General features: G+C 35.6%; 1 protein-coding gene across 1 annotated transcript in view; it reads right to left on the bottom strand.

Moving 5' to 3' along the window:
• CD36 (CD36 molecule (CD36 blood group)) overlaps window positions 1-12472 on the bottom strand; it is a 168160-nt gene extending 155688 nt beyond the window's left edge. The window contains exons 1-2 of the mRNA XM_068101145.2: window positions 12194-12472; window positions 6468-6613 (exon numbers count right to left, since the gene is read on the bottom strand). Coding sequence (XP_067957246.2) covers window positions 6468-6593 — 126 coding nt within the window. The 5' untranslated portion in view covers window positions 6594-6613; window positions 12194-12472. The remainder of the gene's footprint in view (window positions 1-6467; window positions 6614-12193) is intronic.
• Window positions 12473-12804: the final 332 nt, after the last annotated feature.

Below are 12804 nucleotides of genomic sequence, written 5' to 3'. Positions count from 1 at the left end.
TTTTTTTTTTTTTTTTTTATTTTTTATTTTTTTTTAAGCATTGTAGAACATGAATCGGAACAGGAACCTGCAGTTTCGCAGAACGGAATCTCATCCCGAGCATGGATGCACAATAATGGTGAAGCAATTGCCTCAGTCATTCTGGCAGTCAAACTAAATTGAAAATCATTACAAACAGGAAACGTATTGTTTTTAGGGAAGTCACAGAAGGCACAAACACCAGGCACGAAGAATTACAATAATTTAACTGGTCAAAAAAAGTGGTGTAAATGACGCTCCTTCAACGGTGGTAAACCTCCAAATAAATGCCGGGGTTTTTATGCCTCCGCCCCCGAAGGTGGCCGGAGGCATGATGTTTTCGGGTTGTCCTTCCATCTGTCTGTCCGCCCGTACGGGCTAAACCTCTTTTTTTTTTCAGCAACCACGTGTCCATTTGAGACTAAACTTTCAGGGTAGGAGTGACACCCATGCAGAACTTTTTATGATAATTGTGATGTCATAGGTCACGTGGTATGGCACCCATCTTGGATTAAACCCAAATAATGAAAATATTATTTCTTGAAAACCGCTGAATGGAAAAAATTGAAACTTGACACATTGTCAAGCACTCCCAATGAGGAACAAAATCCTGATAATGAAGACATGATCAGTGAAGTTGAAAACCAACCATAAATGTTTTAATTGAATTCCTTTTCCTAAAAATCTGAAATTGCATGCACATGATCTCTGACACATTTGTATTGAAATATTAAATTTATGACATCATAGGTCACATGGTTTGGCAGTCATATTGGATTGAAGTGAAATATTAAATAATTATATCTCTGAAACCGCTTACCCTATCATTGCGAAATTTTAAAAATGGGATCTAACACCAGTGTTGCATATAGTTGGAAAATGATGATGTCGTAGGTCACATGGTTTGGCAGCCATCTTGGATAGAAAAACGAACCTTATCTGATGAATACTAAACTTCACAAACGTGGTCCCCTTCCCATACATAAGCAGAGTATACATTTTTGATGTCATACGTCACGTGGTGTGGCAGTCATTTTAGCCTGAAAACTGATATTTAAAAAAATCCCTTCTCTGAAAATGCATCACCGATCGATGTGAAACCTGTCCTGTGGTAAAAATGTGATACTTCAAAACAGCTGAAGGGATTTAAACCAAACTTGTTTATTTTTAGGACAGTGAACGAGGGCATCTACCTATTGTCACGGGCAGGGACTACGCAGAGGCATATTGGCGACAGTCTCATTGCTCTACTTTTTCGACAATCTATAAAACTTAAATTTTATTTCAATTGAATTATATACTTGAACATTGTATAACAGCAATCGCTTTGTTTGCACTTTTAAAATCCTTAATTTTAGCAGTACTGTACTACGGAAAAATTTTACGCCGTCTCGACCAATCAAGTTTGTCACGCACTCTGAGGGTAGAGTTCGCAGAAGGTTCAGCTCTGGACTGTTCCGTTTGATCCATCAGCTTTGTATTGTTGTCGTCAAACCTGTTGTTCAAAGTTCACAGATCAAGCTAATATAGATCGTCCTCGGAAACGCAATGGAAGGGTTTAAAAGACAATTCCCATGTCCTTTTCTCAAGACTGCTTGGGGTAAGGTGTTCTATGAAGTCGCAAGTTGTTGTTGTTGTTAATGTGATAGGATTTTCAGAACCTTGGTTGGTCTTAAATCAGATTTTATATTTATAATCTTGATAAATCTTAATTCAGATTGAACTTTGAGAACCCTAGTAAATTTTTAATCAGATTGAACTTTTGGAACCTTGGTTAGTCTCAAATTCTGACCAAGTTTTCGGAACCTTGTTTAGTTGTAAAACACATTTCTTTTTCAGAACCTTATTTAGTCTCATGTCAGACTGTATTTGCAGTTCCTTCTTTAGTGTTAAATCAAATTGCATTTTTCAAAAAGCATGCTAAATCTTAAATCAGATTGTATCATCGAGACCCTGGTTAGTCCTCAATGACATTGCATTTTCAGAACATTATTTAATCTTAAATCAGATTGCATTTTCTTTAGAGCTTTCTTTCGTCTAACACGATATTGAATATGGAGAACATTCATCAGTTTTAAGTCAGATTGTGTTTTAAAAACCTTATTTAGTCCTTTATCTCATTACATTAACAGAACTTTATTTAATCTTTGTGTGTGACCTGGGGGAGAGCGGGTCACACACAGAAGCTACAGAACCAGGACTTTCAGGAAATCAAATTGCCGTCATAGAACTTCTTTAGTCATAAATCGGAGTGGATTTTTAGAACCTTCTTTACCTTTAAATCAAATAGCATTTTCAGAACTATTGTTATTCATAAATAAGATTGGACTTTTATAACCTTCTTTGGCTTTTAAAAATCTTTCCAGATCAGTTATACACTTTCCAGTGTATAACTATAACTATAAGTGTATAACTATAACTTTCCAGTTATACACTTAGTTAAGCTTAAATCGGATTGGATTTACAGAACCTTCTTTAATCTAAAACAAGATTGGATTTACAGAACTTTCTTTTATCGAAAACAAGATTGGATTTACAGAACTTTCTTTAATCGAAAACACGATTGGATTTGCAGAACCTTCTTTAATCTACAACAAGATTTGATTTACAGAACCTTCTTTAATCTACAACAGGATTGGATTTACAGAACCTTCTTTAATCTAAAACACGATTGGATTTACAGAACCTTCTTTAATCTAAAACAGGATTGGATTTACAGAACCTTCTTTAATCTACAACAGGATTGGATTTACAGAACCTTCTTTAATCTAAAACAAGACTCGATTTACAAAACCTTCTTTAATCTACAACAGGATTGGATTTACAGAACCTTCTTTAATCTACAATAACATTTGATTTACAGAACCTTCTTTAATCTACAATAACATTTGATTTACAGAACCTTCTTTAATCTACAATAAGATTTGATTTACAGAACCTTCTTTAATCTACAATAAGATTTGATTTACAGAACCTTCTTTAATCTAAAACAAGATTGGATTTACAGAACCTTCTTTAATCTACAATAAGATTTCATTTACAGAACCTTCTTTTATCTAAAACAAGATTGGATTTACAGAACCTTCTTTTATCTAAAACAAGATTGGATTTACAGAACCTCCTTTAATCTAAAACAAGATTGGATTTACAGAACCTTCTTTTATCTAAAACAAGATTGGATTTACAGAACCTTCTTTAATCTACAATAAGATTTCATTTACAGAACCTTCTTTTATCTAAAACAAGATTGGATTTACAGAACCTTCTTTTATCTAAAACAAGATTGGATTTACAGAACCTTCTTTTATCTAAAACAAGATTGGATTTACAGAACCTTCTTTAATCCAAAACAAGATTGGATTTACAGAACCTTCTTTTATCTAAAACAAGATTGGATTTACAGAACCTTATTTTATCTAAAACAAGATTGGATTTACAGAACCTTCTTTTATCTAAAACAAGATTGGATTTACAGAACCTCCTTTAATCTAAAACAAGATTGGATTTACAGAACCTTCTTTTATCGAAAACAAGATTGGATTTACAGAACCTTCTTTTATCTAAAACAAGATTGGATTTACAGAACCTTCTTTTATCTAAAACAAGATCGGATTTACAGAACCTTCTTTTATCTAAAACAAGATTGGATTTACAGAACCTTCTTTTATCTAAAACAAGATTGGATTTACAGAACCTTCTTTTATCTAAAACAAGATTGGATTTACAGAACCTTCTTTAATCTACAACACGATTGGATTTACAGAACCTTCTTTAATCTAAAAAAAGATTGGATTTACAGAACCTTCTTTTATCTAAAACAAGATCGGATTTACAGAACCTTCTTTAATCTACAACAAGATTGGATTTACAGAACCTTCTTTTATCTAAAAAAAGATTGGATTTACAGAACCTTCTTTTATCTAAAACAAGATCGGATTTACAGAACCTTCTTTAATCTACAACACGATTGGATTTATAGAACCTTCTTTAATCTAAAAAAAGATTGGATTTACAGGACCTTCTTTAATCTAAAACAAGATTGGATTTACAGAACCTTCTTTTATCGAAAACAAGATTGGATTTACAGAACCTTCTTTTATCTAAAACAAGATTGGATTTACAGAACCTTCTTTAATCTACAACACGATTGGATTTACAGAACCTTCTTTTATCTAAAACAAGATTGGATTTACAGAACCTTCTTTTATCTAAAACAAGATTGGATTTACAGAACCTTCTTTTATCTAAAACAAGATTGGATTTACAGAACCTTCTTTAATCTACAACACGATTGGATTTACAGAACCTTCTTTAATCTAAAAAAAGATTGGATTTACAGAACCTTCTTTTATCTAAAACAAGATCAGATTTACAGAACCTTCTTTAATCTACAACAAGATTGGATTTACAGAACCTTCTTTTATCTAAAAAAAAGATTGGATTTACAGAACCTTCTTTTATCTAAAACAAGATCGGATTTACAGAACCTTCTTTAATCTACAACACGATTGGATTTATAGAACCTTCTTTAATCTAAAAAAAGATTGGATTTACAGGACCTTCTTTAATCTAAAACAAGATTGGATTTACAGAACCTTCTTTAATCTAACACAAGATTGGATTTGCAGAACCTTCTTTAATCTAAAACAAGATTGGATTCACAGTACTTTCTTTAATCTACAACACGATTTGATTTACAGAACCTTCTTTAATCTAAAACAAGACTCGATTTATAGAATCTTCATCAATCTAAAACAAGATTTGAATTGCAGAACCTTCTTTAATCTACAACACGATTTGATTTACAGAATCTTCCTTAATCTAAAACACGATTTTATTTACAGAACCTTATTTAATCTAAAACAAGATTGGATTTACAGTACTTTCTTTAATCTACAACACGATTTGATTTACAGAACTTTCTTTAATCTAAAACAAGATTGGATTTACAGTACTTTCTTTAATCTACAACAAGATTGGATTTACAGAACCTTCTTTAATCTAAAACAAGACTCGATTTATAGAATCTTCATCAATCTAAAACAAGATTTGAATTGCAGAACCTTCTTTAATCTACAACACGATTTGATTTACAGAATCTTCCTTAATCTAAAACACGATTGTATTTAAAGAACCTTCTTTAATCTAAAACAAGACTCGATTTACAGAATCTCCATCAATCTAAAACAAGAATGGATTTACAGAATCTTCATCAATCTAAAACAAGATTTGAATTACAGAACCTTCTTTAATCTAAAACACGATTTGATTTACAGAACCTTCTTTAATCTAAAACAAGACTCGATTTACAGAATCTTCATCAATCTAAAACAAGACTCGATTTACAGAATCTTCATCAATCTAAAACAAAATTTGAATTACAGAACCTTCTTTAATCTAAAACACGATTTGATTTACAGAACCTTCTTTAATCTAAAACACGATTTGATTTACAGAACCTTCTTTAATCTAAAACACGATTTGATTTACAGAATCTTCATCAATCTAAAACAAGACTCGATTTACAGAATCTTCATCAATCTAAAACAAGATTGGATTTACAGAACCTTCTTTGGTCTTTTTTTTATTTATCTTTACAGGAGCAACGCTCATGGGAGCGCAAGAATCTGATTGAAATCAGATGTCTTAAATCAAAACAATGTCTTAAATCAGATCGAATTTTTATAACCGTAGTCAGTCTTAAATCAGATTGAATATTCAGGATGTTGGTTCATTATAAATCAAATTGCATTCTCAGAACCTTCCTTAGTCTTACATCAGATAGCATTTTCACTACCTTGGCTCGTCTAAAATTTATTGGAATCTTATAACCTTGGTTAGTGTTAAATCAAATTGCATTTTCAGGATCGTGGTTACTCTTAAATCAGATTGCATTTTCATAACCATGGCTCATTCATATTGTTAAGATGCAAGCCAACTGGCATTTCCAATGTTTCAAAAGGCCCTCAGTATACTGTGCATCAGATGTGTAGGCAATCATAACCCCAGATCTTGCATTTAAACTTTTCCTTTATGACTTCTTGGAAGGAATAAAGCAATTAAAGTTTTTCTGCAAAATTATTTAATGGTGAAGGACATAAATAAATGAAAGGGTGTAGAAAGCACAAAAATCTTTACCTTCAATGAGAGAAAGAAATATAATGAGACATATATTAGAATAATTAATACCAAGCGAAGATATAAGAATCAAGAGAAAAATTTACAGAAATGACAAAGACTTGTTAATAAATGTAATTCATAGGAACTGTATATCATTGGCATAATGAATGGATTAACCACTCACGTGGGAAAAAGCTTGGGCTTAAGTTGTTTATGTATTTTGCAGGAGGAGGAGGAGGCAGCTACAGAATCATTCCACCAAAACGGATTAATGTGTAAGTCATTTATTATCATGAATAAACCCCGCACATGTTCAGAGTGCTTCTTACCTTCTTCACTACATCCTTCACAAGCTTGTTTCCAACACACATTATAATGAGCCCTGTGATGAGGAGGACGACGCCAGTCGTGAGGCCGCAGGCGAGGCGACCTTTACGAGAGCAGCAGCAGGTCATTTGGAGAGAGTGTTGTCAGTCTAACAAGGCCAAGATAATGGAAAAATTCATAAGGATGAAATAATAATAATATAAATTATTATAGTTTTACAGTTTGATTACAATTTTTTTATAATGACACAATAACTACTTGTACATCACTTGACATGCTTGGAGTCACTGGGGCATCGTATTGGCATATTACCCATTAATACATTTGTGGAGGCAATATGCCACCCAGTGGTGTTCGTCTATCTGCTCTTTTTTTTGTATACTAAGTTGAGGCTCGTGTAAGAGCTAACACATATCTTACTATAATTCACCAAATGTCTGTCTGTCTGTCTGTCTGTCTGTTCCCAGGTACCGCAAAAACGGCTGAACCGATCGCAACGAAATTTTGGGTGGGTAATCCTGGGACCCCCTGGAGTAAAATAAGCTATATTGTTTTTCCAATTAGGAAAATTTTTCCAATTTTCCAGTTTTTCCAAACACGATTGAATAATATTTACCGATATGAACAGTGATGCGGCATTTCTTGAAATTCTACAAAAACTGTTAAATTTTGATGATTTGCATGTGATATGATTTAACGGATGTTTAAATAAATCGTTTAAAATTTTAAATTGTAAAATTCTTTTTAAATTTTAAATTTTAAAAATCGTTTTAAAAAAACCTTCAATTTCTGATATTTTGCCTTTTCATTTGGGCCTCCCAATTGAAGCCCCGCCCGTAGGGCTGGTACCGCTAGTAACATATACTAAAGGGAGCCGGGGACAAGAGCGGGAGAGAGAGAGGGAAGCACAACAACATTAGAGAACAGGGACATCGGGAGATCGGTGGAAGGGGCGGGGTACACGGGATAAACAAGATGGACACGACAAGGACTTTCAGGAAAGAAAACGGAGTTTGAAAAAGGTGGATTTGAGGTGGATTAACGGTGGTATAAAAGATCAAGGCTTTGGATGGGGGAAGATAAGAGATGGTGGTGAACAGCTGTTTTAAAGACCTGGAGGGAGGAGTGGGATTGAAGAGAGTGAGGGAGTTTGTTTCAGAGGTGGGATTAAAGAGGAATGAAAGAGTAAAGGTGAATAGAGAGTCTTGATTTTGGCAGTTTCACCAGAAGAGGGTTGCTGACAGATCTTGTGCGTCCTTCAGGAATATTTAGGGGGCAGAGCACAGACAGAGCTGGGGGAACTAGGCTGTAGTGAAGTCGGTAGAAGGCAGAAAGACCACCAACCTGCCTGTGGTGAGAGAGTGTAAGGCCCTCAGAATCAGCTTCATCACGGGAGATTCCAATGATCCTGAAAGCCTTGGTTTCGACAGCGTGAAGCCGAGCTAGGTGTGAGGCAGGTGCACCAGCCCAGAGGGGAGAGCAGTATTCCATCAGCAGCTGCAGATGAAAGCTTTGTATGTGGTGAGGAGCTCAGGTGTGCCAAGAAGCTTTGGGTATATTTAGGGGAGGGAAATATAGTTTGGCGAAAGTACCGATAAAGAATGGCCTACTCTTTTTGAAAGGCGCTTCTAGCAGATGCGATAGCTGGCTTAAAGAGGCCTGATAAAGTCCAGGGGACTCAACAATACAACTCCCTTCCTGAAAGTCGCTAGGATGAAAGTGTGTAGCTATATCCTATCACAGATAAAGAATGATCAGCCATGAAATGATACAGACAACAACTTGCATTGTCTTCCGTTTTCAAAATGAATCTTATATGAGTATTCCTTTGCAAAATCCATACAAAAGTGCTTTCTAAGGTGTAGGTTTCTTACATGCCCCTCGGGTATACAACTGGCTGAGAGTACACTTGTTTCGTGATCATGGATAACTTGCAGCCATGCACCAGGACGATGGAATTCACATCATTGCGAAATCTGTACAACCTGAGTCCGACATCACTCAGTGTTTTAGAATTACGTGTCAAGTGATGCTCACATCTCTATATGTCGGTGCCTAAATTGATGGGTCATGTGATGCTCATATCACTGGGTATAGATGGAGTGGGAAATGTGTCTTTTAATGCACTAAATGCGGAAGCCTAAGACATCATAAGAGATAGTGGGAATAGCGCTAAATTACTCCGACATGTTTCCAGTATATGACATATCCGATGAACGATTGTATCAAAGCAATCTTTCAGGTCTACCAGTGATTGAAAAACGTGGCAACAATGAGGAGGTATATGGAGGAATGACAATCTTGAGGACTTTTCATCACATGGAAAGGCAGAAGACATCCCAGGATCCCCATCAGTAGCTCTGGGTTATTGATGTCTTCATAATGCTTGTGCGTCCACATTATGATGGGATGATTTAGGGTCATTATAAGACTACTTATAGGGTTTGTGGGAAATAGACAAGTTAGAGGAATTTGAGATGGACGTCATTCTTATGGATTGGTTGCTGTCGCCTCCAAATACTGTATAAATGGGATTGACCATCTCTGATATACATTGGACGAATATGTTTGACCTCTTTTATGCAAACAGTCAGATTTCCTGGAGGAACGTTTCCCAATATCTTTGCACAACCTAAATGGAGACAGACAGGGCAGGTAGATTTGCATCCTTATTGAAATGACAACATGTTACTGAGGGGGCAGCACCCCTCCAAGTACTGCTCAATGAGGGAATTAGACTCTCCTGGGAACAGATCCTAGGCCAGGAAGCTCATAAACGAGCACTCGACCAAATGAGCTATCTTGCTGTCCATTCGTTTTACAATACCTGGTCTTCCCCAGGGACCTCCAATCCACGTACAAACGGAAATGTCCTTTGCTGAGCATGCTTCCAATATCTAATGGAATTAAACACATTCAGGCTAATAAATCACATTGGCTCCTTTTCATATAAAATACACTTTGTTTAATAATTGAGAATCAGCACATATTGATGCATAACCCTAAGGCTAAATTATGGAGTGTCCAATGTACTACAAAGACACGTTAGGATATTTTCATAGTCTGCCAACTGATTCTGGATATCCTGAAGTATCCAACTGGATATCCACTGTGTGTGAAACACCAAGAGCACTAAATCCCAGAGTATGCAGTTGCCTTTTCTACTGTCACGCAATGTCATTGAGCGACACTATACTAGATAAGCAACTCAGACACATTTGTAACATGATGACACAAACTGAAAGCAAATTTAAAATGAGGCAAAACATAAACAAAGCAACAATCAATATATGTCCAACGAGGAACGAGCCATAAAATAAAGAACTAGTGGAATAAGAGGGAAAAGAGGGGAACATAATTTAAAGCAACTGGCAGGATGCGATCGGTGATCCCTGATGGTTCCTGGTTTAGCCAACTGGTAATATTTGCCAATTGATAGCACTTGAATTTCTACCTCATAATGAAAAAACATAAGGGCAATACACCTGGCGCTCACCTGGTAGAATAAACAGTATACTGCACTGACTAAAGGTATTTTAAACCAATTTCAATGGTTGCTGGAAGACAGGGCACCATGTAGAATCATACTAACATAATCATAAGACTTTAAACAAACAAACAAAAAAATACCTATTTTGGGGGGAAACCCCTCCCCCTTCCACCCTGTGTACCTCCTCAGACCCCAATTTTTCTAATGCCTTTAACAAACATTGGTACATCATGGATGATGAAGGTTGTGGTGAAGTTTCATCAAAATTGTGTGTGTAGGTTCTGAGAAAAAGTAAATACCTATTTTGGGGGGCAAGCCCCTCCATAGAACACCTTAGACCCCGATTTTTTAAATGCCAGAAACAAACTTTGGTACAACACGGGTGGTTAAGGTTGTAGTCATGTTTCATCGGAATTGTGTGTGTAGTTTCTGAGAAGAAAGCAAACACCGATTTTGGGGGGCAACTCTCCCGTAGACACCTAAAGGGGCAGATTCTTTTTAATGCCGTGAACAAACTTTGGTACAGCAATGGTGGTGAAGGTTGTGGTGAAGTTTCATTTAAATTGTGTGTGTAGTTTCAGATAAGAAAGCAAATATCTATTTTGGGGGTCAAACCTGGATCAACTTTGACCCCCCGTTAGACCCCCTTAGACACCGATTTTTTTTTAATTCCCCGAATAATTTTTAGTCACAACACAACAAATATCATTTGTGCCAAATTTATTCGCAATCCCATCCACGGTTTCGGAGAAGAAGTTTCAAGTGTTTACGGACTGACGGACGGACTGACGGACTGACGGACGGATGACGCACTATCGCATAAACTACCATGAACTTCGTTCCAGGTGAGCTAAAAAGCGTTTCTTTACAAAAAAAAAAATTCCCAAAAAGCGGGACATCACGGACACCAAGACAAAACACTTCGTACCGGGAACCAAGATAATTATAAAAATTGAACAATGGGAAAATCAAATAACAATAAATAATGCAAAAATAAGATAATTATTTTTGGTACATCATGGATGATGAAAATAAAAATTAAAATAAAATAATTGGGAATTGAAAAAAAAATCATAATTGAAAAATGAAAATAATTTTAAATTGGAAATAAATCCACATGAAAATAAAAAAGGAAATTAAATAATTAAGAATTTGAAAAAAAATTATTTTTGAAAATTTTAACAATTGAAAATTGAAAAAAATCTAAATTTAAAAATGATTTAAAAAAAATTGTAAATAATCCATATTAAAATTAAAATTAATTAAAATAATGGAGAATTGAAAAAATATATATATTTGAAAATTTAAAGAATTGAAAATTGAACAAATTCATAATTGAAAAATTAAAAGGAATTAAAAATTGGAAATAAATTACATATTTGAAAATAAAGTAATTGAAAATTATATAATTAAAAATTGGGGGAAAAATCAAATAACAGAAAAATGAAAAATTAAGTAATTAAAAAAAAAATTAAACAATGGAAAAATTATTCTTCAAAAAGCGGGATACCATGGACAAAACACTTAATGCCTCTGGGAACCATAATAATTATGTCAAAGTGGCATGGGGAAAAATCCTCAAGTCCATGTATCATAAAGGTAGCATCCATTTGAGGATGCCATTAATTTTCAGGTCGTTATAGGATATAATTTCTAACACCACCCACCTCCATCCCAATCACAACTTCATCAGCTCCAATCACTCCACTGGAGCTTATGTGAAGAGGTCCATAAGACCAAAGGTTGAAATTGTAGAGAGATTCTTGGAATTCCTTCTTCAATACAACCTTGTATGCGAATCCGCCAATACATCAAGGTAGATATTTTGGAGATACCAATTACTTGCAATAATTGGGGAATTATGGGAATTCAGGATCACTTCTTCAGTGTGAGTGCAGAGAAATTGGAATGACAAAGGATGGAGGAATGTCTTCTTTTGATACTCACTACATTCAGCAAAGCTTCTTAACGAGACAATGTAGCGTAAGTTGAGGACGTGACTGATAAGTCCTTCTCGGAGACATCTTCCATTCAACATATCGAAATAACTTTCTTCTTGACTTGTTATCAGACTTTCCGAAGGAACACGATGACTTCCACGATGGATACTCTAGTGTGGAAAGTATGCCTCTGGGATATTTATAACAGAACTTTCTACCTTGAGACTTTTTCCTTGGTGGAACTATTCAGATATTGATGTGATGCAGGTGGTTGCTTACATGACAAAGGGAAAGTTACCTGTTAGGCGAAGGAGATTCTTGGAGTGGGAAAGAGCACCAGAGCACCCGTGAGAGCATCAATGAATCCTTCAGAGCAGCAGTGGCGTGTGTTGGCCTCTCAAGACTTATGAAGCTGTTTCGGCAGGGCAGCTGTAGATGTTACGAGCAATAATGGAACAGTCGCTCATAAGGCCAAAGTCTCCCTTATCAGTTCATGCTCCAACAAAACTTATTTGGCAGTTTTTTTCTGAACAACCCTGACAACTAGTCAGCAGATTGTTGAAGATAGGTGAAGTGCTACGTTTTATTGTGTTTGGCACTGTTGTGCTGGAGTCCTTTTCTTATACAATGCCTAGGCTCTTAGACATGCAGGACAAGGAGGAACCATTGTACTTTTATATAAGTAGCAAAGAAAATAGGAGACAGTCGACTAAAGGACTGAACAATTGGGATGTGACCCTAACTCAGGTAGCCAAAGATGACAGGCCCTGACTGTAGCTGGACACCTTCCCAGCCGAACTAACAGATACGTACTACGTGCTAAGTGCTCAGATGCCAACTGAAATAAAAGCTTTCCTAAATCTCAGATCGAATCCATCCCTCAGGAACGTTGTACTATTGCATTTTCGA

This window comes from Myxine glutinosa, chromosome 1 (assembly GCF_964187855.1).
Source record: "Myxine glutinosa chromosome 1, kmMyxGlut1.1, whole genome shotgun sequence".
Classification (NCBI taxonomy): Eukaryota; Metazoa; Chordata; class Myxini; order Myxiniformes; family Myxinidae; genus Myxine; species Myxine glutinosa.
Note: the sequence above shows the minus strand (reverse complement) of the source record. Positions and strands in the feature narration are given on the sequence as shown.